General features: G+C 45.4%; 4 protein-coding genes across 4 annotated transcripts in view; all 4 read right to left on the bottom strand.

The window, feature by feature from the left end:
* Uqcr-q (Ubiquinol-cytochrome c reductase ubiquinone-binding protein) overlaps positions 1-3369 on the bottom strand; it is a 46427-nt gene extending 43058 nt beyond the window's left edge. The window contains exon 1 of the mRNA XM_076905210.1: positions 3360-3369. The gene's annotated coding sequence lies outside the window, so the exon portion shown is untranslated. The remainder of the gene's footprint in view (positions 1-3359) is intronic.
* LOC143429479 (uncharacterized) lies at positions 3067-4968 on the bottom strand. The gene is made up of 3 exons (XM_076905199.1): positions 4839-4968; positions 3624-4294; positions 3067-3334 (listed from the first exon to the last, which is right to left on the bottom strand). The coding sequence occupies exons 1-3, from the start codon at positions 4867-4869 to the stop codon at positions 3101-3103; spliced, it is 936 nt and encodes a 311-aa protein (XP_076761314.1). The 5' UTR covers positions 4870-4968; the 3' UTR covers positions 3067-3100.
* A 7177-nt stretch (positions 4969-12145) lies between these two features.
* Positions 12146-14541, bottom strand: LOC143429219 (vitellogenin). Its single transcript, XM_076904726.1, has 3 exons — positions 14456-14541; positions 12503-13209; positions 12146-12408 (listed from the first exon to the last, which is right to left on the bottom strand). The coding sequence occupies exons 1-3, from the start codon at positions 14484-14486 to the stop codon at positions 12175-12177; spliced, it is 972 nt and encodes a 323-aa protein (XP_076760841.1). The 5' UTR covers positions 14487-14541; the 3' UTR covers positions 12146-12174.
* Positions 14542-15708: 1167 nt separating this feature from the next.
* Positions 15709-17894, bottom strand: LOC143429221 (vitellogenin). The gene is made up of 3 exons (XM_076904728.1): positions 17735-17894; positions 16368-17035; positions 15709-16228 (listed from the first exon to the last, which is right to left on the bottom strand). Exons 1-3 carry the CDS (start codon positions 17769-17771, stop codon positions 15941-15943), a joined length of 993 nt encoding a protein of 330 aa, XP_076760843.1. The 5' UTR covers positions 17772-17894; the 3' UTR covers positions 15709-15940.
* Between the last annotated feature and the right edge of the window lie 522 nt (positions 17895-18416).

The following is an 18416-nucleotide window of genomic DNA, read 5'->3' as shown; positions in this document are numbered from 1 at the left end:
TGACGATGCCGGAGCGCAAACGAGCGCGTTGACGATCGCTCGATCTTCATGGCTCGATGCGGAGACGTTGTTACCATTTTACGCCAATTACACTGTGCTATACGAGGCAATTTTAAAGGGTAGCTTTCCGCTTTCTCAGTATTTCAACGAAATTACTAGGGAAGCATTAAGACCCCTCAATATAAAAGTAACAGGGTTTCTTCCGCGTTCTTGGGCGCATCCAAACGCGTGGAATACAACATGCAACACTTCTATGAGCCCTCTTGCTAATTTAGAATCTACACGTTCGACGAATAGACTGACGCATACGTTCGCATTTCTTTCAATTGCACGTTGCATGACGCGTTGTATTGTACTCGTTTGGTCGCGCTCTAAAAGCCACAGTAAAATTGGCCAAAGGGCGCAGCGTGGTCAGCGCAATATTCTAACAACGTAGCTATAGGTGATCTGCATCGTGTTTATATAAAAATACATAATCTCTTGACGAGCGACGAAGTAACGCCCGGTTCCTCTTGATCGTACGCGTTTTTTTCTTTTCCACGCGCCCTTTGCGTGCGCGCGTCTCACCGGCCCCGTGGCGTGCGGGTTATTCGAAACGGACGGGATCATTTTTTCGTAACACGAAACGTCATTGGCCGGCGAAGCGGGAAGCCGATCGACTGAATCCGCAGCTTTTTCTGAGGAAACTCTATACGTTACACGCGATTAATACGCGCGACGCGGTCGCGGGAAATTGTACAGCGAATTTCGAGCAACTTCCATCGATAACCTTAGACGAGCGAACTCGAGGGATCTTTTTTATCGCGACTTTCGCGTAGGTTCGTTACGTAAATTAAGATTAAAAATTACTAAGCGATCGTATAATCGAGACGTAGAAAAAAGTTCGAAGAAGACTCGATCGTGGCTGGAGATTCGAACGAGAGTGCAATGCATCGATACTTGGAGCATTCCTACGAATCCGGAAACGCAAAGCGGAGGACACGTTTCCTAGGTAAACGGGATACAGGCGTTTCGTTCTTTTTTAAATTAAGCGCACCTTTTGCAATCTTTTTTTTTAACGTGGAATTTTTAAATCGTACGATATCGCGCGATTGAACGTTACTCATTCCAGAGATAAGAACGCGTACCAGGCTGCATTTGTTCTCACGTCGGAATGTGAAATTACATTCCGTGTGTCCTGAATCGAGGCGATCGAAACAGGGATAAGACGCTCGGGACGCCGAGCAGGTGTTTTTCATTTTTCTTTTTCTCGGATAGTGCACGTTGAGACGTGTGAGTCTTGTTAGAGGGCCGTTTGCAATCTGCGCACATAGATGTAAGATTTAGTCGCGAGAGGATAGACCGCTTTGTATCAGCGAGGCGAGAAAGCTACGGAGAATGGGGAACAGAAGAAGAGAAAACGTGCGCGCACGAGAGAAGGATCATCGATTACGTAATGCTAAGAGGTTTTTCCTGTACTTTTTTCCTTCTTTTTTTGGGTTTTCTTCTTTTTAATCGACTCGTCAATCGATTCTCATCTTACAATGATCGCTGAAGTTAAGAAAAAATGCGTACGTTCACATACACACGATATCCTGTGCGTACATGAACGTGTGTGGGTCACCGTAGACATACAATTTAATGTATCCGTAATTTAAATAAAAAGAAATTTCTCTAATAAGATTCGACGGATACTCCTTTTTCAGGATCTGTGGAAATATCGATACAAAGTGGAGGATGGCATCGTAGCATTAACTTGCATTAGCGTATCAATAATTAATATTATACCAACGCTAATTGACCATGCCTCTACGAACTTGGTGCTCGCAACATGCATTACTGCAAGTTCTTCAGCGGAAAGTAATTGCTTTTGATATCATTTGGCAAATCGCCGGATGCACTACTCGTATGACAAATTCTTACAGTTGATACTACACTTCAAAAGCAACAAAAAAGTTCATATAAACTTATACCCAATTTCTAAAAATGGCAGAGAAAATTGAGATTTTGGATTTTCCAGAGAAACACCAGTTTCACTCATATTATTGATTGCATCTTCCAAACCGTAACTCCTACAAGAAAATGACAAACAATATTAAAAAAAGTTTAAACTTATCTCAGGAGGCAAAATATGTAAATTACGAAAACTTTGATCTCCTATTTAAGTAATTACGTTTAGACGTGGAGGGCAGCAAATTTTATAAGTACTTCTTTATTCACCAAGCTTCCTGATGATATAATCAGTTTTTATTCCGCCGCACGAAAGCAAAGAAATTTGGTGTGAAATTGTGAGAAGTGCAGTTTAAACTTATTAGTCTTACTGTAATTTCTTGTATAATTCCCGCTTTAGAAGTAAGAGAGAGAAAGATATATAAAAAGCTATAAGAAAGAGTGAGACAGATGGTACCAACCTTGCTGTGGAACCTCTGGCGCCATCTCTGTAAAAAGTGCTCAAACTGGTCGCACAGCGTTATCGATGGCGAAGTGAACTACTCAAAAACTAGTGTCATCTGTTGGAGAAACTTTGAAACTACTTGGGCATTAGTTTTAGTTCTTTCCGCAGAGATGGCACCAGTAGTTTTTGAGTGTTCACTTCGCTATCGATAACGCTGTGCGACCAGTTTGAGCACTTTTTACAGAGATGGCGCCAGGGGTTCCACAGCAAGGTTGGTACCATCTGTCTCACTCTTGCTTATAGCTTTTTATATATCTTTCTCTCTCTTACCACTAAAGCGGCAGATATAATTCATCTTATTCTTTCGATTCAATGAAAATTAAGGAATTTCTTCATTTAGTCAGTAGTACTCTAAAATTCTGTAATTAAAATGAGAGAGAGCAGCAGAGAGAAGGAAAGAGAAGTGTAAACGAATAAAGGAGTTTTTCGGAGCTAGGTTTATATGAACTTTTCTGTTGCTTTTGAGGTGTAGTATCAGAAATGTAAAAATTTGTCACACGAGTAGTAAATCACCCTGTATATATCTTTTATTGTACTTTCAGAAAGGTTTTCTATTGTACATCAACAGTTTCTCTATTTCTAATCAGGATCATTGTATTCATAGAGTATCTCTTAACATAGTAGTATTCTTAAACGTAGTCGCGTTCAGTGTAACCCAAACGCAGTTTATTCCGTGGGAAAGATTCTATCCACATCCGAGTTGGCCATGATGCTGGTTTTCGACGGCTCAGCAATTGGTGCCAGTTCTCGTTTGGCCGCTCGGATGTCCCGTAAAGACAGGTTCATGTATTGCGACATAGACGATACCTTCTTCTTGTCACTCGACGTGAAATTGCCCAGCCATGTCATCGTCGAGACGAACTGATAGTCGCTCACGAAGATGCGACTGGAAGCGCTTTCCTATAAGTCACAAAAATCCATTTTAACCACAGAATCTTCATTTCTGTCGCGTAAAATAATATATTTTCATGTTAGTAGCTAGCTTAATCCTTTACACTCGACGCCTTCTCGAACGTTAGCGATGGAAAATTTCCATTTCAATAGAAAGCTCCGAGAAACAGGCATTTTTCCAAAAATTCCAATGAAACAAGTTTAACTTCCTTGTATCTCCTCAGAGGGGATACACAAGTGATATACTTGCGACTAAACTAACTCTTTCAATTTTTATAGAACTCTAAAGATCGCTTACCAGATGCGAATGGAGGTCAGGTTCCACCACATTGTTATTCCCGTAAGATCCAAAGTAGAAGCATGCGAAGTTGCTGCAATTGTTCAAATTAATCGACTTGGCGATCACTATAGTCTCGCTGGGTACTTTGTTCAACTGTGGCAGGGATTCCAGCTCGTATCGATTGTTCTTGATCTTGTTCATCATCCTCTTGGAAGGATAATGATTAACTCCAACCATCACCCGGCATTGTCCAACGGTGGTGTTCTCAACGATCTCAAAGGTTCCATCAGGCACACCATTTAAATCAACCCCGATGTTGAATCGTTCTGCGATCAGCTTGATATCGTTCAGATCGCTCACGCGAACCCGATTGTCCACTATCAGATGGTCCACGCCGTAGTCGTTGAACTTGATCACGAACGGCTCCATGCTGTACAGATGTCTCATCTCTTCTTCAGGTACGTCCACTTTGTTGTCGTTGGTCACGTCGAAGCTCTCTTGTCTAGCGTTCGCTATGTGGCAGTTCAGGCCGTCCGGTTCAGTGGGTCGGCAGAACAGGTTCATGACGGTGCGATTCGAGCTTTGCACCCCGTCGTAGTTCATGGGGACCGAGGTGCTGTTCATCTCAAGTTCGAACACGTACTCTGGACCATACTTCCACGCGTTGTCGTCGACCGCTATGCGGGCAACTGAAAGAAATTGTTCCAACCTTGTCAGAAGCGAATTTACCAAATTTTTAACCCTTTGCACTCGGATGTCCCAATCGAGGTGAAATGGTAAGAGTCTTGCTATCACTGGAACGCCCTTCTGAACGGATCACGGAAGTTGATCTTGATCCACTGCAGCTTTTTGAGGAATACACGTTTCCCTGAAGCTTTCCATTGAAATGGAACTTTTCTATTGCTGGTAGACGTTAAACACAGAGCGCAAAGGGTTAAACGTACACTGTAATCAAAATCCTGCTGTTATTTTAGTGTTCACGAGTCAAGATCACGTATCACTGTCGTTGATGTTAACTGAAAGATGTTGGACCAGCAAAACAGAGTTAGTTAAGTCGATCTTATCGGTTCGTAGCGAATGCCCGTTGTATCGTTTCGATATTTTATTCAACGTTTACAGAGGAAACACCGATCCTCCGATCAGTTACGAATAATCGTTCGCATAAGCAGTTTCCGGGCCCGATTCAGACGGATTGAGGATAAAGACGGCTAAATGGAAAATTGGCTTACCGACCTAAGAAGAACGGGATTAATGAGGCGAGCATGTCGTAGCGCACTTCTAAACTGGTTTAACACTGCTCTTCGGCTTGAAGGTCCTTTTATATCGCCGATGCACTACGACGATCTCGCCGGGTAATTTAATTAAGTCGTCCCACCACGCTGCAGCGCAGTCATTAGGCCGCTGCGACTCCGTACGCGATTTTCGTGAAACTGGGTAGAAGAGCGTCCTCCTTGTTACAATACAGACGTTCGTCAGCAGTCGTAATTACTCATCTCTCTCACTTTTCAGTCGTGTGAACAATTGTCACCATAGGAACGAGCTGTTGAAGAATCAATAACGCAGGATACCGTGCAAAAAGGATAGCATGCTCTGTCGAGGACACTTCCGGTTGCTAAGGTGCTCTTGCACCTTTGCTGAGCAACAAGTAATTGCTCAGCAAATCTTAGCTTCCTGAAGCTTATAATTTTCAGAATTTTTATTGCTAGACAAAGAAATCTCAGCTAATAATTATTCGAATTAATTGAAACAATTTCCTATATTACTTTTCAATGAAATATCGTGGATATATAGCGTAACGATAAGGGTTCCGTTTCAGGTTTTCTGTCGCACGTAACGATAGTTGCTAATTTCAATTGAACGTTATCACTGCACCAGGGATCACAGTGATAACGGATAGTTTGTCAGTCGAAAAATTCGTTTAATTTTCCCGGTTTTTCCGTTGAATGAGCAAGCACTCCATATAGCTTGGGCATTAATAGTAGGTATATAAAATGGTTGAGAATTAGTCGCACGTCCGATAGGAACTTATCGAATGGACGTGGGTTTTAATGCTGATTAGATTTAATTGGCTTACCAACTTGGAAAGAATGGGATTATTACGATGTTCATGTTGTCGCAGCGTGTTTAACTGGCGAATTGCCCTCGTTGCGGTTGTGCACGCTTTGTGGTCACAATGGGAATATTGTCGAGCATCTACTGTCGCGTTTGCATCTCCTACGTACTTGCTAGTGGATACGCAATAATTACGAGAGGTCTGTAATAAGGGAATTAAGATGGAACGGTCAGGAGATGCAGCGATCGAACGATAATCGATCGAAATCACTTCCTTCGTAGAGATATTCGAGGATTTGGGCGACTATAGAATTCGAGAAAGCAATTTAAAGAAAACACAGTTCCTACTTAAGAGTTATATCGTTCCAACGCTCTTCTAAACTTAATCACTGTCCCAATCGACGCGATTGTTGAACGTGCAGACCCTAAAACCTGTAAGTCCCTTTCTTTTCACTTACACCTTCGATATTCTACGATCAAAAGCGCGATCGAACGCAAGCCACTCAATCATTTCAACAACCGCACTCTGTAGTACGAGCGACTCGTCTAGTGCAAGTGTTATTCCATTAAACTCCATACGCAGCTACTGCAACAGGTTACTCATCCACCTCGAGTGAAGATCGTATCGTCAGATTCAAATTTTGAGATTGAAAAAAATGTTTTTTAGTTATGACGATTATCAGGATGAAATTTAGAAAATTTGTGCGAAGTGTAAAGAATAATGTTGAAAATATGCAAGTAGTGAATTGCCAATTGAATGTTAATGATATGCAGAGCAAGGGAAGGGTGCCCCCTTTCGTCTAGGTGCTCTCGATGGCAGATATACCCGCGCACGATGTCACGAAGCGATTCAGACCTCTTGCGGGCGGCAAGTTACGCGCGGTGCAACTTCAAAGTGCAAGCATGTGCATTTGGCAGCCGAGCGGAACGGATCTCAAGGCGCGAACGGGTCACGTTCGATTGCGTGGTGTTGTCGCGCCTTTGGCAACGCGTTGTCGCTGACACTTGTTCGATTAGCCTCTGTGCGATTTGCCTTACCCCTCTGGCTTCGATTTAAACTGCAACTAGTCGCGAATCGACCTTGCTTTTAACTCAGAATCGAACAATCACGAATCTCTGGTTAAAAGGAACCTTCTTTGCACCTAATCGATGAGTCATGCGTTCGCTCGAGGGTGCGTAATCCGATCGAGTTCAGAAGCCTCGATCGTGGCCGTTGACAAGTTAATTAATATCAAGCGCGAGTTAATTTAGCGGTTCACGGTTACGCGAGATAAATCTTGATGGAATTTTGTACTCATTACTTCGGCTGGTTGGTTTAATTTCGTGTTGGAACTGTGTCCATCGCGAGGAGGAATTTCATCCCCCATCGTTATCTCTCTGTTTTCGATCTATCGCAGATAGAGTGTATTCCGTGGTTCTTCGAAAAAGTATCTGCCAACAGCCAGCTGAATGTTTCTGATCTTTTTACACTTGCCCAACGTAGAGTGGAATAATGGTTAAACGGTTGAAGACAGCATTGATCCGCTCGAGAGGAACGCGTGCTTCCTGGAAACGAATGTATTTGATGCCAGAGTGATAATGCGAGTGAATGTAACGATGCTTGGTTGTTTTAAAGGAAGAAAGTCAGTCACATCGATTACATTTATTAGACACAACTTTAACGATCACATTGACATGATATTAATTGTGACACTCGTTTAATCGATACTCAGAAGTTTATAGATAACACTTGAAAGTATATACGGAGACATTGAACGCTGTTTAATATTCATTTGGAAACATTTAACACACAGACGATTGGATAAGACTTCTCGTCGTTTTAATCGAGGATAAGCGTTTGTTTCCCTTCTTTTCTCATAAGATAAACTCTTAATCGCTTCGTATAATTGTAGATCTTTTCACGCATACTACATTCCACTGCTTAATCTACTTTTCTTTTCGTCTATCTTAAACTGTATCAGAGCGCTTTGCTCTTTCTCCTACTTTCGTCTCGCCTTTTTTCTTCAGTTGCATTTCCAACGAGGTAGTTATCTTTCGTGTAACAGGTTCGAGGATTCTTTCGAGAACCAGAAAAATATATATATTCCTTAGGTACTCGATACAAAGTACTGTACAATTCCATGAGTATTACAAAGTTTCTCGTGAGCTTTCGTACGGTCTGTTGCAAGTTTCGCGAGCTGAATTTCAATTTTTATGTCGACGCTACACCTTACGCTAATTGGCACACTCGACCCCATCACAGCGTTAATTCGCTTTCCTAATATGAGCTTCTCTTGTAAAAATACTTTTACGATAAGTTGCAGCTAGGCCACGTTACAATGGAATCATCGACATTACTTTAAGCTACTTTCATTCGTGTACACAGGTAACACTCGTTTATCACTTGATGCCAAGCACAGCAATGTATCGATAGGAAGTAATTAGTAGATTAGAAGCTTACATCCTAAATATTCCATTTAGATGAGGCACATTCGTTAGGTACACGCATTACTTGCACGCTGCATACATATGCAATTTCGCAGAAAAGAACACGTAACATGGGAAAAATATTTCAAATACCACCTAAACATACGTTCATATAAGAGACTTTGTAGGGAGTCCGTTTTGTCGAGGCAAAATATAGATTCCGACCGGTTGTCTCAATTAAATCGGACAACGCCTCTTTGGAATCGAAGATCGTCATTTTTGAATGAAATTAAGAAATAGAATGCAGCTTTTAGCAGGAACATTTTCATCGTAGAATGGTCGAGAGATCGTTACGCAGTTATCACTGTGATCTTCTGCTCGTAAAACACGTATTTAATCATTTTTAACACCTCGCGCAAATTGAAAGAGCCGCAACTGTGCACCGCCACACAGTCGATTCGCATCCTGAGCAGAACCTCTTGCAGCACGATCAGCAGGTTGCAGAAATTCTGGTTCGACTCCTTCGGGTTGTCTTTGCACACCATATGGAACACGTATTTCGAGTTCTCCGGGTCGTAGCTCTGAATTAGAAAAGGGCTGGGTCCCTCGATCGGCATGAAAGGATTCCTAAGCACGCTGGACGTGCTTCCGTTCTCGAACGGGCACGTTTGATCCGAGTCGCAATGGTTCATCGAGGAATAACGAAAAATGTGGATCGCGTGGTGCTTCAACGCGCAATGGTTCTCGCCTTTCAATATCACCACGTTCTTCTTCCGTTCCTTCGCTTTCTCTTTCCTCTTCTCGAACGCATCCTTCTCCAAGCTACTGTTCACGTCCAAGAAGTACCACCTGACCACGTTCCTCGTGGTTCTCTCGATCACGTGGACGCAATTCAAGTATTCGTCGGTCAGATCGATCAGCTGATCGTCGGATGGCAAGTAGATCGGTACCACGTGCCCTTGATCCACCGAGTCGAACCAATTTCCGTTCTCCAACCTATTCTTCGGCAGTCCTCTCGATTGCCAGAACAGTCGCATGATCGCGTCCTCGATGTCACGCTCGCTCCTCTTCGACAGTTGCTTCAATCTTCTCAGATCGAAGTCGAGAAGAGCGTCGTGCGTCGAGCTAACAACGTTCACAATCGTGCGGCCAACCTCGTGGACGTCCATCTTCATAGAATCCGAGAAACGCGTCATGAAAGGGGTGAGGATCTCGGTTCATCCATCGACGGCGGGTCGCGTGTAATCGTACCATGGACTGATCAATTTCGAGAAATCTGGCTGGTCGTGGGACAGCTTTCGAAAGTTCACCACCGTTTTGGATTTGACGATCGTGCGGCCATTGTCATTGCGCATCTGGATCAAGTAGACGGATAGATGCCCTCTGACGATCATACGTAAGATCTCCTCGTCCTCCGACGCTTCCTTGCAGATTGGACAATGAATGCCTCCATTGTATTCGTCGATGAGGAAACTTGTCGAGAGACCGGCTATAGACTCCATCGTTCTGGATCAATTTCGATCATTTTTCGTTTCGCGAAATGAGTTTATGTTAGGTGGAACGCTTGAGTACTTGATGAGTGGTATGGATAGAGTAACAGTTGAGTACTTACCATCAGACAGATCTTGCAATTTGACGCAGCTGTTTGATGGGTTACTCAAACCTTTTTATGGGCGACATTCTCCATCTGCACATTTAAACAAAATTTGCAATGCGTAACATAACTATGATGCTCGCAGAACTTGAATTGAGAAGACTTGGTACCGTTTCGACGTATCTGAACGAGGCTTACCCCTTTGCACTTGGCTCCTTCCTTATAGAGAATTTCCATTTCAACAGAAAACATCGAGGAAACATACGATGGAATAAGTTTAACCATCGCAATCACCCATCAACGCTGATGTCCCCTCAGAATGGACATCCAAGTGCAAAGGCTCCACAACCAACGAAACCAATTTCAAGTACCATCGATACACTCAGCCTACGAACCTACCTGTTGACGACAGCACTCTCAAGCCTGGATCCTCTCTCTGGTTCACCAAAATCTGCTCTGGAACGCACACTGCAGAACGCGCGCGGTCCCCTCGATGGAGAACGAGGAACGATCTCGTTGAACGACTGCGAATCTCGTGGCAGTAGCGGGAAAAAGAAAGAAAACGAAAGGAAAGTGCACGCGATGGGTGTTCGCCACGGCGACGACACCGATGATTTCTGATTTTGGCGGCAAGCAGTTGATGTGATATATAAGCGTTCGCCGGAAGTACCGCAGGCGCAGAGGCACCGGTTGCTTACCACCCAGCAGGCAGGTGGGGGCTTCTACCTATGGTGCGCCAGTCGCTACTTGATGCCACATCCCCGTGACGTATTTGTGTACGGGATAGCAACCGGTGGTAGGGGTACAGGCACCTGCTGTAAGGCGGAAGATGCGCGCGACCGGAAGCGGCCGGCTTGCACCCGGCTGGAAGCAACAGCTAGGGGTTAAACGCACGCGCCAAGCTGCTCATCGTCGACCTTGCACATCTCCGACGAATCGCTCCAATTTCATGTAACCGTATCCCATTTTTATCGTATTTACCGGTTTTTAATAATGTTTGCTTTCTTGTGGCAAAGGTAGAATTTTTGTTTGATACACGCGTAATTACGCGAGCTTTTTATTGAGATTTAGCGAGGTTCCCGGTGAAATTCGGTTTTAATGAGAATTTTTCTGACTCGTCTGAAAAGCACGTTTCTCGTTAATCACTGTTCGATTTTTTCATAAAATTACTCGGTGTTTCTTTGATCCTGGAAGTTATTGACGAAATTAGTAATAGTTACTGTGCTCGACATTGCTTGTCGGCTTGTTTAGCTTTGGAGAGTCGCAGGAAAAGATGTTCATCGATCGAGCGGAATTTGTACGTGGCGTGAAGCCGGGAGAAACAGAGAGAAAGGGTGACAAACGGTGCGTATGACGAACCAGTGCAACATGTTTGTTCATCGTACGAAGGAACGAATGGAGCACAAAATCGCACGGTTTTAATGCCAGTTAAAAACGAAATAACGGGTAATTAAGTGAATCATCAACCTACACGTGTCTATTGGATTTCGATCAAAATTTTTTCCCGTTAAACGCTGTTGACTCGAGCACGTCGCGGATTTATATCTCGATTAACGGAGCGAGATAATTGTGTACTCGGCATCAAATTCAAATTTAATTGTACAGAACACGAATTTCTATCGCATATTTTTACCAATCTGCAAATATCACTTCCGTGTGCTTCTCTGGAAAAACGTGGGAACAACGGACTGAATATCGACGCGTTTTTCTGAGAATTCACTAATTTACACCCTTTGTCAGAACTGGGAGCTGCGGTGCTAACTCAAAGCTTGTTACACGAAGGGTACTGTTAGAGCTCGTTAGAACTTGGTGCCACTGGGTATACAGAACCATTAGATGGACAGAAAAGTTTTGCTTCGACAAGCTTACCTCCGAATAATCGTGTAAAAACGAGATACACGGAAAAATTAATTGTATCGATTGCATAGAGTCTAGAATCCTGTCCAAACATCGCGTTTGCAATCCTTTTTATATACAAGGTCTCGAAAGAGAAACGAAACCAAGCTGTTGATGATAGAAGGATCCGCGGATCGTGTGGAAAGCGTGCTTTCAGATCTCTGTGAAAACACAGAAGGCTTATGTCTGATCTTGAACTATCTCTTCGCGACAGCATTGGAGGAATCAACGAGGACAGCATCCATTTTCGAGAAGCTTCGTCCAGCTCCTTGAGTGATATACAAATACTATTGTACATCAGACGAGAGCTCGAGTCTCCTCGCTCCAGAATCGAAATCACTGCTTGACCGTCGCGAATTCACTCGAGGACACGATAATCGAAACGAAATAAACGCGACGGGTGTCGAAACGAAATCACGCTAATATCCATCGTACATGAGATTTCGTTTCAGCACGCGAAGAATCAGTCAAAGAAATTTCATCTACGACAAAATTGTCTCTCGAATGGTTAAACTGTTTATTACTTCCATTTGGCGTCGATGTGGCATAATATAATAGTATCTTTATACATTTCAGAGTATAGAACTTGTTAAACTTGCACTCGGTACGAGCGATGCGCGTCTACTTTCTCTCACGAATTGTCTCTAGATTAGTGTACGCGTACAAACTGGTCGAGGCAGGGTTGACGATCTCTGGCAATGAACTTCGAGCAGGGTCTATGCTCCTCAAAGACACGCTTATACTCTGATGCATTCGCATCGTTCTCGGCTTGTTCAGCGTTCTCATTACGCCTGTGGACTCTGTGTACGAGTGTATCCCCTTGTGCCAGATGTACATCTGACTGACAGAGGTGCTCTGTAAAACAGATCAGATCGTTACACATCGTAATCAACCTACATAAAATTCATAGCCAATCAGACCAACGTCGTCGGTTCTATAAACTCGTTACCATGTCCATGAAAGTATTCGTAGTCCCAAGACTGAAGTCCTCGTGGTTCCCAAAGAAGTAGATCTTCCTGTTGGGGCAGCTCTTCGGATGTCTGACCTTCTCGATCCTAAGCGCCGCCCTGCTCAAAGGCACGATTCCTGGCCGTTCAAGGTCAAACACGATTTCGTACTCCCCGTCACGACCCATTCCGTTTCCCCTCCCGTAACCCGCCCTTGACACTTTGACCTCCACCTCGCAGTAGCCGAGGTTAGAGTTCTCCATGGTTACGAACCGGTCCTGCCCACTTTCCAGTTCAAAGCCAACGTTCAGCTGGCCCACGATGACTCTTATCATATCCAGCCTCCATCTGGGTATACTTCTCGATACGACCAAGTTCTCGATCCCCTTTGAATTGAACCTGATCTCGAACGGCTCCTCGTCGACGAACCTCTCCCTGATCGGGACGAACGCCCTCGCGTTGGTGCACCTCGGGTCTTCTGGGTCGGGCCTGACGATTCTTCCATTGACGAAACGACAGAGCAAGGTGTCGCTGCCCCTTGGTCGGCATTTCAGCTCGGACGCGATCATCGAGCAGAAATTGTCCCACTCGTGGACGATATTGGCCAGAGACATGTTCACCAGGACGTCGTAAGTGCATTCTGGACCGTATCGTTGCCAATCGGGGGCGATCTGCCGCGCGTGGTCGTCGTAGACGGCTACGTGTGCGGCTGGAACGACAAGGGCCCTGGTTATGCGGGACAGAACGGATCACACGTGCCGACAGATGCGTGCCAGGATGCCTTTGATATCGTCCCTGTACGTATCGGACCGCGTTTACGGTCATTATTGCCGCGCGTCGAATCGATGCTCGTTGTTGCGCCAAGAGTTGGATTATTAATCGCTACGTTGGCTCCTAGCCGAGATTCGACGCTCGAGATTCTCGGAAATGACGATGTTCGAATCGTACAGGAAGATCGATCGCGTTTTTTTTCTTTTAATTTAAGTGGGGACAGATAGTTTTATCGAGATACGTTTTTAATTACGACTCGATGCAACGAGAGTCAATTGCGTACAAGAGGATATTCCACGGAGTATCGAATGCAGTGATAACATCGTTCGCGTCTCTCGTAATTCGCCAGACGCATTTATTCGCAGAAAGAAAATTTGTCCCGGGGAAATTCATCGTTTAAGCATAATATCGCAATTAAGTGCGATATTACAAAGGGTGGCGCGAAATGTATTCTCCGCCTCGTTCTCGGCCAAGGTCCGTCTCGTCGAAGCGCGATCGCATCGCGAACGGATCAAACACGCGGAACGAACATCCATTAATTAGCTCGGTGAAAAGCGTAATTAACCGTTGCGAGGTAAAGCGAATCCGCTTCCATCTGTACGACGAAATTATTTATCCGGAAACACGCGAGCCTAACAGCCTGATATTTTAACGAACGAGCCGGGAGCTCGACGAAAGTCGCCAGACGAAAAGGGAATGATGTTAATCGGTATAAAAAAAAAACAGAAAAAAATTCGCATTGGTGGCCTTAATGTTCGTCCCTCTTCTCGTGGACCGTGGACAAATATATTCTCTCGCGTGCACGTCGAGATCGCTCTTCAGCGTGCACGATAATACGGCTCGCTTTCATGGCTCTCGGTGGTGGGTTGAAGCTATCGTCGTTTTATCGGGAAAATATGACCAATCCTTATAACAACGAGGATCACGCGGTCGAAGAAACAATGGAGTAAAGCTGGTGAATAGCAAGGTTGAACAAACCGTGAACAACGAATCTGGGAATGGAAGAAACGCGACGAGAAAGGAGCAACGTATACGGTAATCTTATGAGAGGGGACACTTTGGCAATGTTAGACGATTTTATTATTATTACTTTTTAATCAAAAAATAAGACGAGGCTAGTGTTATTAAGTGAAGCTCGAGCCGTCGAGTTTTCATTGGTAAAACGAAGCCACGCACGTACGTACCCAGTAAAAATGGTAGAATTATTACCAGCATGACGGACGGCTTGTACTGACGCGACTGATACCACGTTCCATCTATCTCCTCTTTATACGACAGATAACTTGATTCATTACCGTCTCCTTGAAAACAATTTCATTAACGACTGCTTCCGTGCGGATCGTGGTTCCTCCAGACATCTTCCAGATCGCCTCACATGTTTCATATCGTTTTCCTCAGTTTCCGGATTGCTCCGGTCGCGGCACGTCTCGCAGACTTTAATCGACTACGCGACGATCAATTTCAAACGCGTTCCAAGTCAATTGAACGGATTCCCTTTCGTCTTCGTAGCTCTTCGCCACTTACGTGCGGTGCTTTTTACAGATTGTTAAAAAAAAGATTTTTTTAATCCGTTCATTTCTATTATCTTGAGTAGATATATCCATGCTTCGTTCCCTCCAACGCTTCGACGCTTTGCTCTTTTCAACCTGGAACAGCGGTTCTCTGTTATCCCTTCTGTCATCCCGGCCAGAGGTTTTTTCCGTTCGAATTAACGTGCAGTAGGTCCCTCGAATCAAAACTGAATTGACTCGTCGTCGTACAGTCGACGATGTACGACTGTCCTCGTTGAATACAGCCTTGAATGGTCCTTCGTATATTTAGTAGACCCTGGTAAAAACCCTAGTGAAAGTTAACGATTTATTGTCAATTGCTGTTCTTCCACGAAACGTAAATTTGTGTCCCTGAATGCTGTCTGCTTGACACGAATTTCTCTCATTTAACATAAAGATTTTCTAATTTGACCTAATTTTATTAATGCTACCTCTGATGATAGCGCCTGTTTTTATTTCTCTTTACGATAACCAGTGAAATGGGCCTCGTCAAATAATTAACGCATCTCAGGTTCGTTCCAGCCAATTTCAGCGGCGTAAGGGTGGCTCTAATTGTTTTCCACGGTTCGCAGACCGTCGTGGAATAGTCTGCGCAATGATTCAATTAAAAGTAATCGTAGGCATCGTTGCGGTGTACGTTTTACACCAGGTAATGAGGTACAGATGCGCGACAGTAAACGAGGTCCTTGGTTCCTTCGAGAGAATCGAATTATTTAAAGCAGTCGGCTGAGATTAAAGTGGAACGCGCTTCCAACCCTTTTGTTTCTCGCACACGTAAATGGCCATTCTTCTGGATTTCTATCTCCAGTAATTTATTTTTAACGATAACGTCGAATTTTTGTTTTATTATCCTGAAACAGGGAGTAAAGCGGGTACAGTCGGGCGTATTTATATAAACAAAAGATTTCTTTATTATTTACAGAATGAAATGACAATACAATTACACACTATTTACAACAATAGTGATACATGAACTCGATCGCCATCAGACCACGCCAACGACCGTAAACACCGATCCGAATGTCTCTTCATATCACCGATGTTGCATAGTGTTAGATACCCCCCTTTCTCTCCCTCTCTCCTCCCTCGATGAGAATGAAATTACTCAATTTGGCTCGATTAAATCTCCATCGACGAGTCCACCTCCATCGACGAATCCGCCTCCATGGAGGAGTCTTCCTCCATCGAATTATCCCTGAGCCACCTCCCGATGAACATGCTCGCTGGTTCTGGATCCTTTACCTCCGGTGGCTCGTCATCCGCTGGTAGAATCGATTCTAATCTTATGCTGATGTTCTCGTACAAGGTCGTCACCATCCCCTCGGACACTTTGCTGGTGGTCACCACGTTCGTGGTACCGGATATGAACTCCGTGGGCGTGACCACGATGTGACTTTCCGATGAAGTCTGCAATGAGAGAGCATTGTTCCATGGTAGATTAAAAAACGGTTACGACGAGTTGTAAGGGATGCAAAAGGTACGGGTAGGTTCCTGATTAAAGAACGGAGATCATTGGTGGAGATATTGTCACGTCTGAAATACTCACGACGATAGCCTCCACGTCGCTGACTTCGCCAGTGTTCTCCACGCTACCAAAGAAGTACGGCACCTTGTGCGTGCACATGTGAAGATTCCTGATCTTCCTGATCTGCACCAGCTGCCCGTCCTCCAGATCGAACAACGTCTCCAGCACGTAATTACGGTCCACGTGCAGCGCGTGCCCGATCATGTTCCTCTCCACCCTGAAGATCGTGACGCACTCACCCTGCGTGAAGTTCTCCATCAGCTGGAACGTTTGATCGTACTCCCCGACAAGCGTGCCAATGTTCAGCTGGCCTACGATCACCCGGATCATGTCCAGCTCCCGCGGCTGGATGTTCTCGTTCACCACGAGGCTGTCCAAGCCCTGCTCGGTGAATTTGATCTCGAACTGGTCGTGGTTGATCTCGTACGCCTCCTGCCGCGACACCTGGCTGACCGGCACAGCCGGCGCTCTCGGGTCGAGGCTCTCCGTGGCGTAACTGTCCGCTTTCGAGTCTCGAAAATGGCAGCTGAACACTTGAAACTCCTTTGGCTGGCATACCAGCTTCGAGGCGACGTTCAGCCGTATGCTCACGTAGCTACCCTCCTCTGGGATCGCCGTCGAGTTCACTTGAACGTGGAAGGTGTACTCCGGCCCGTGCTTCCATGGCGTGTCGATGGCGACACGTGCCGCTGTAAAACGTGTCCGCGCCTCAGATTAAGTCGATGGATCGTGCGTGTATCGCGGGTCAGTGATGCATCCGTTCAGTCGCAGATTACCGTCGCAGGAACGAGACGAAACGCGAAGAGATCGAAACGAACGAGATCGTCACTGAACGGATACGTCACCGACTCGTATGAATAGAGCTTAACTCTCTATCCGGCGTCGTTCTGTTCTGATATCTCGCGGAGACCGCCGTCGACGCACCGACGCGTCGCGGATCCGCGTCCCGCGCGATCTACCCACGGGCACACGTGAACAGCGAATTGAATGATTGGACCGGTTTGAATTGAACCGATTAGCAGTGTCTTCCCCGCGACGGCTTCCGATCCCCGTAACACGCGTATCCGTGCATCACGCTCGCGCTGCTCTTTATAGTTTTGACTTTCCGAGCGTCTCGTGCGAGAACGATCGGGCATGCTTCTCGAGGCCTTCTCGCCGGTCGATCGATCATTAGCGAATTAAACTGAATCAGAGATAGGTTAGAGGGATCGATGGACGACGAGGAACGGCTTCCTCCTCCTCCTCCTCCTCCTCGGACTCGCTCGTAGGAAGGGTTGCACGCGAACGAAGAACACGAGGACGAGCCGTCGAGAGGAAGAGGCGCGCGCGAAAGAGGAGACGTCGCACCACGGGGAGACACGTCACGTCGCGAGATTCGTATCGCTTACCCAGGAAAAATGGCACTACGTTCAGCACTACGTACATGGTGACACCGTGCAACGTTCAACTACTTTAGTGGAGTAACCGATGTTGGGGTCGCTCTTATACCGTGGCTAAACTGCACTACTGACCTCTTCTTACGATTACCCGGCTCCAATTTACCGAAGCCGGGCTCTCTCTGTCCATCTGGAAAATAAAGTGCGGTGCGCGCGTAGCCCGATGCTGCGGTACCAATCGGGGTCATGAAGGGGCCCTACGCGACCCGTTAACACGCAATTTCGAAACTAGCTGCCAATTACCTCACGTGTCAACGACCGTCGATCGTTCCCATCCTACTGGGCGAGATCTCTCTATCTGCGGATAGCTAATTCTTCGATGATCATCGACTGGTTCCCACTCTCGTAGCTGCGATTTTCAATCATCTGAAAGCTGTGATTTCGTAAATCAATTTTTGATTACCATGGATTCGAGGGGAAGATTTTATCCGTTCTCGAGCGACGCGATAGAGACGCTTTATCGAATCGAATGAATCGCTAATTGGAGATACACGCGAATTTCTTGCCACCGTATAATGGTGTCGAGAAATCGATGAATTACACGCTGCGATACACCCTTGCGCCAAGGGAAACGTGTGATCAGTTGAAACGGATGCTTCGATTAATTACCGACACGAGAAACTGCGTTCCCTCT

The sequence above is a fragment of the Xylocopa sonorina genome, chromosome 11, assembly GCF_050948175.1.
Source record: "Xylocopa sonorina isolate GNS202 chromosome 11, iyXylSono1_principal, whole genome shotgun sequence".
Taxonomy (NCBI): Eukaryota; Metazoa; Arthropoda; class Insecta; order Hymenoptera; family Apidae; genus Xylocopa; species Xylocopa sonorina.
The sequence above is the reverse complement of the archived record's forward strand: the minus strand, read 5'-3'. Positions and strand labels throughout refer to the sequence as shown.

Excerpts from the sequence above, each read along its gene's own strand:
- LOC143429479 (XM_076905199.1), bottom strand. The coding sequence starts at position 4,869 with ATGCTCGCCTCATTAATCCCGTTCTTCTTAG. Across the intron at positions 4,295-4,838 it reads ATTAATCCCGTTCTTCTTAG|TTGCCCGCATAGCGGTCGAC; the intron begins GTCGGTAAGCCA and ends AATTTCTTTCAG. Across the intron at positions 3,335-3,623 it reads CTGACCTCCATTCGCATCTG|GAAAGCGCTTCCAGTCGCAT; the intron begins GTAAGCGATCTT and ends TGTGACTTATAG.
- LOC143429219 (XM_076904726.1), bottom strand. The coding sequence starts at position 14,486 with ATGCTGGTAATAATTCTACCATTTTTACTGG. Across the intron at positions 13,210-14,455 it reads AATTCTACCATTTTTACTGG|CCGCACACGTAGCCGTCTAC; the intron begins GTACGTACGTGC and ends TTGTCGTTCCAG. Across the intron at positions 12,409-12,502 it reads CGAATACTTTCATGGACATG|AGCACCTCTGTCAGTCAGAT; the intron begins GTAACGAGTTTA and ends TCTGTTTTACAG.
- LOC143429221 (XM_076904728.1), bottom strand. The coding sequence starts at position 17,771 with ATGTACGTAGTGCTGAACGTAGTGCCATTTTTCCTGG. Across the intron at positions 17,036-17,734 it reads CGTAGTGCCATTTTTCCTGG|CGGCACGTGTCGCCATCGAC; the intron begins GTAAGCGATACG and ends CACGTTTTACAG. Across the intron at positions 16,229-16,367 it reads GCGACGTGGAGGCTATCGTC|ACTTCATCGGAAAGTCACAT; the intron begins GTGAGTATTTCA and ends CTCTCATTGCAG.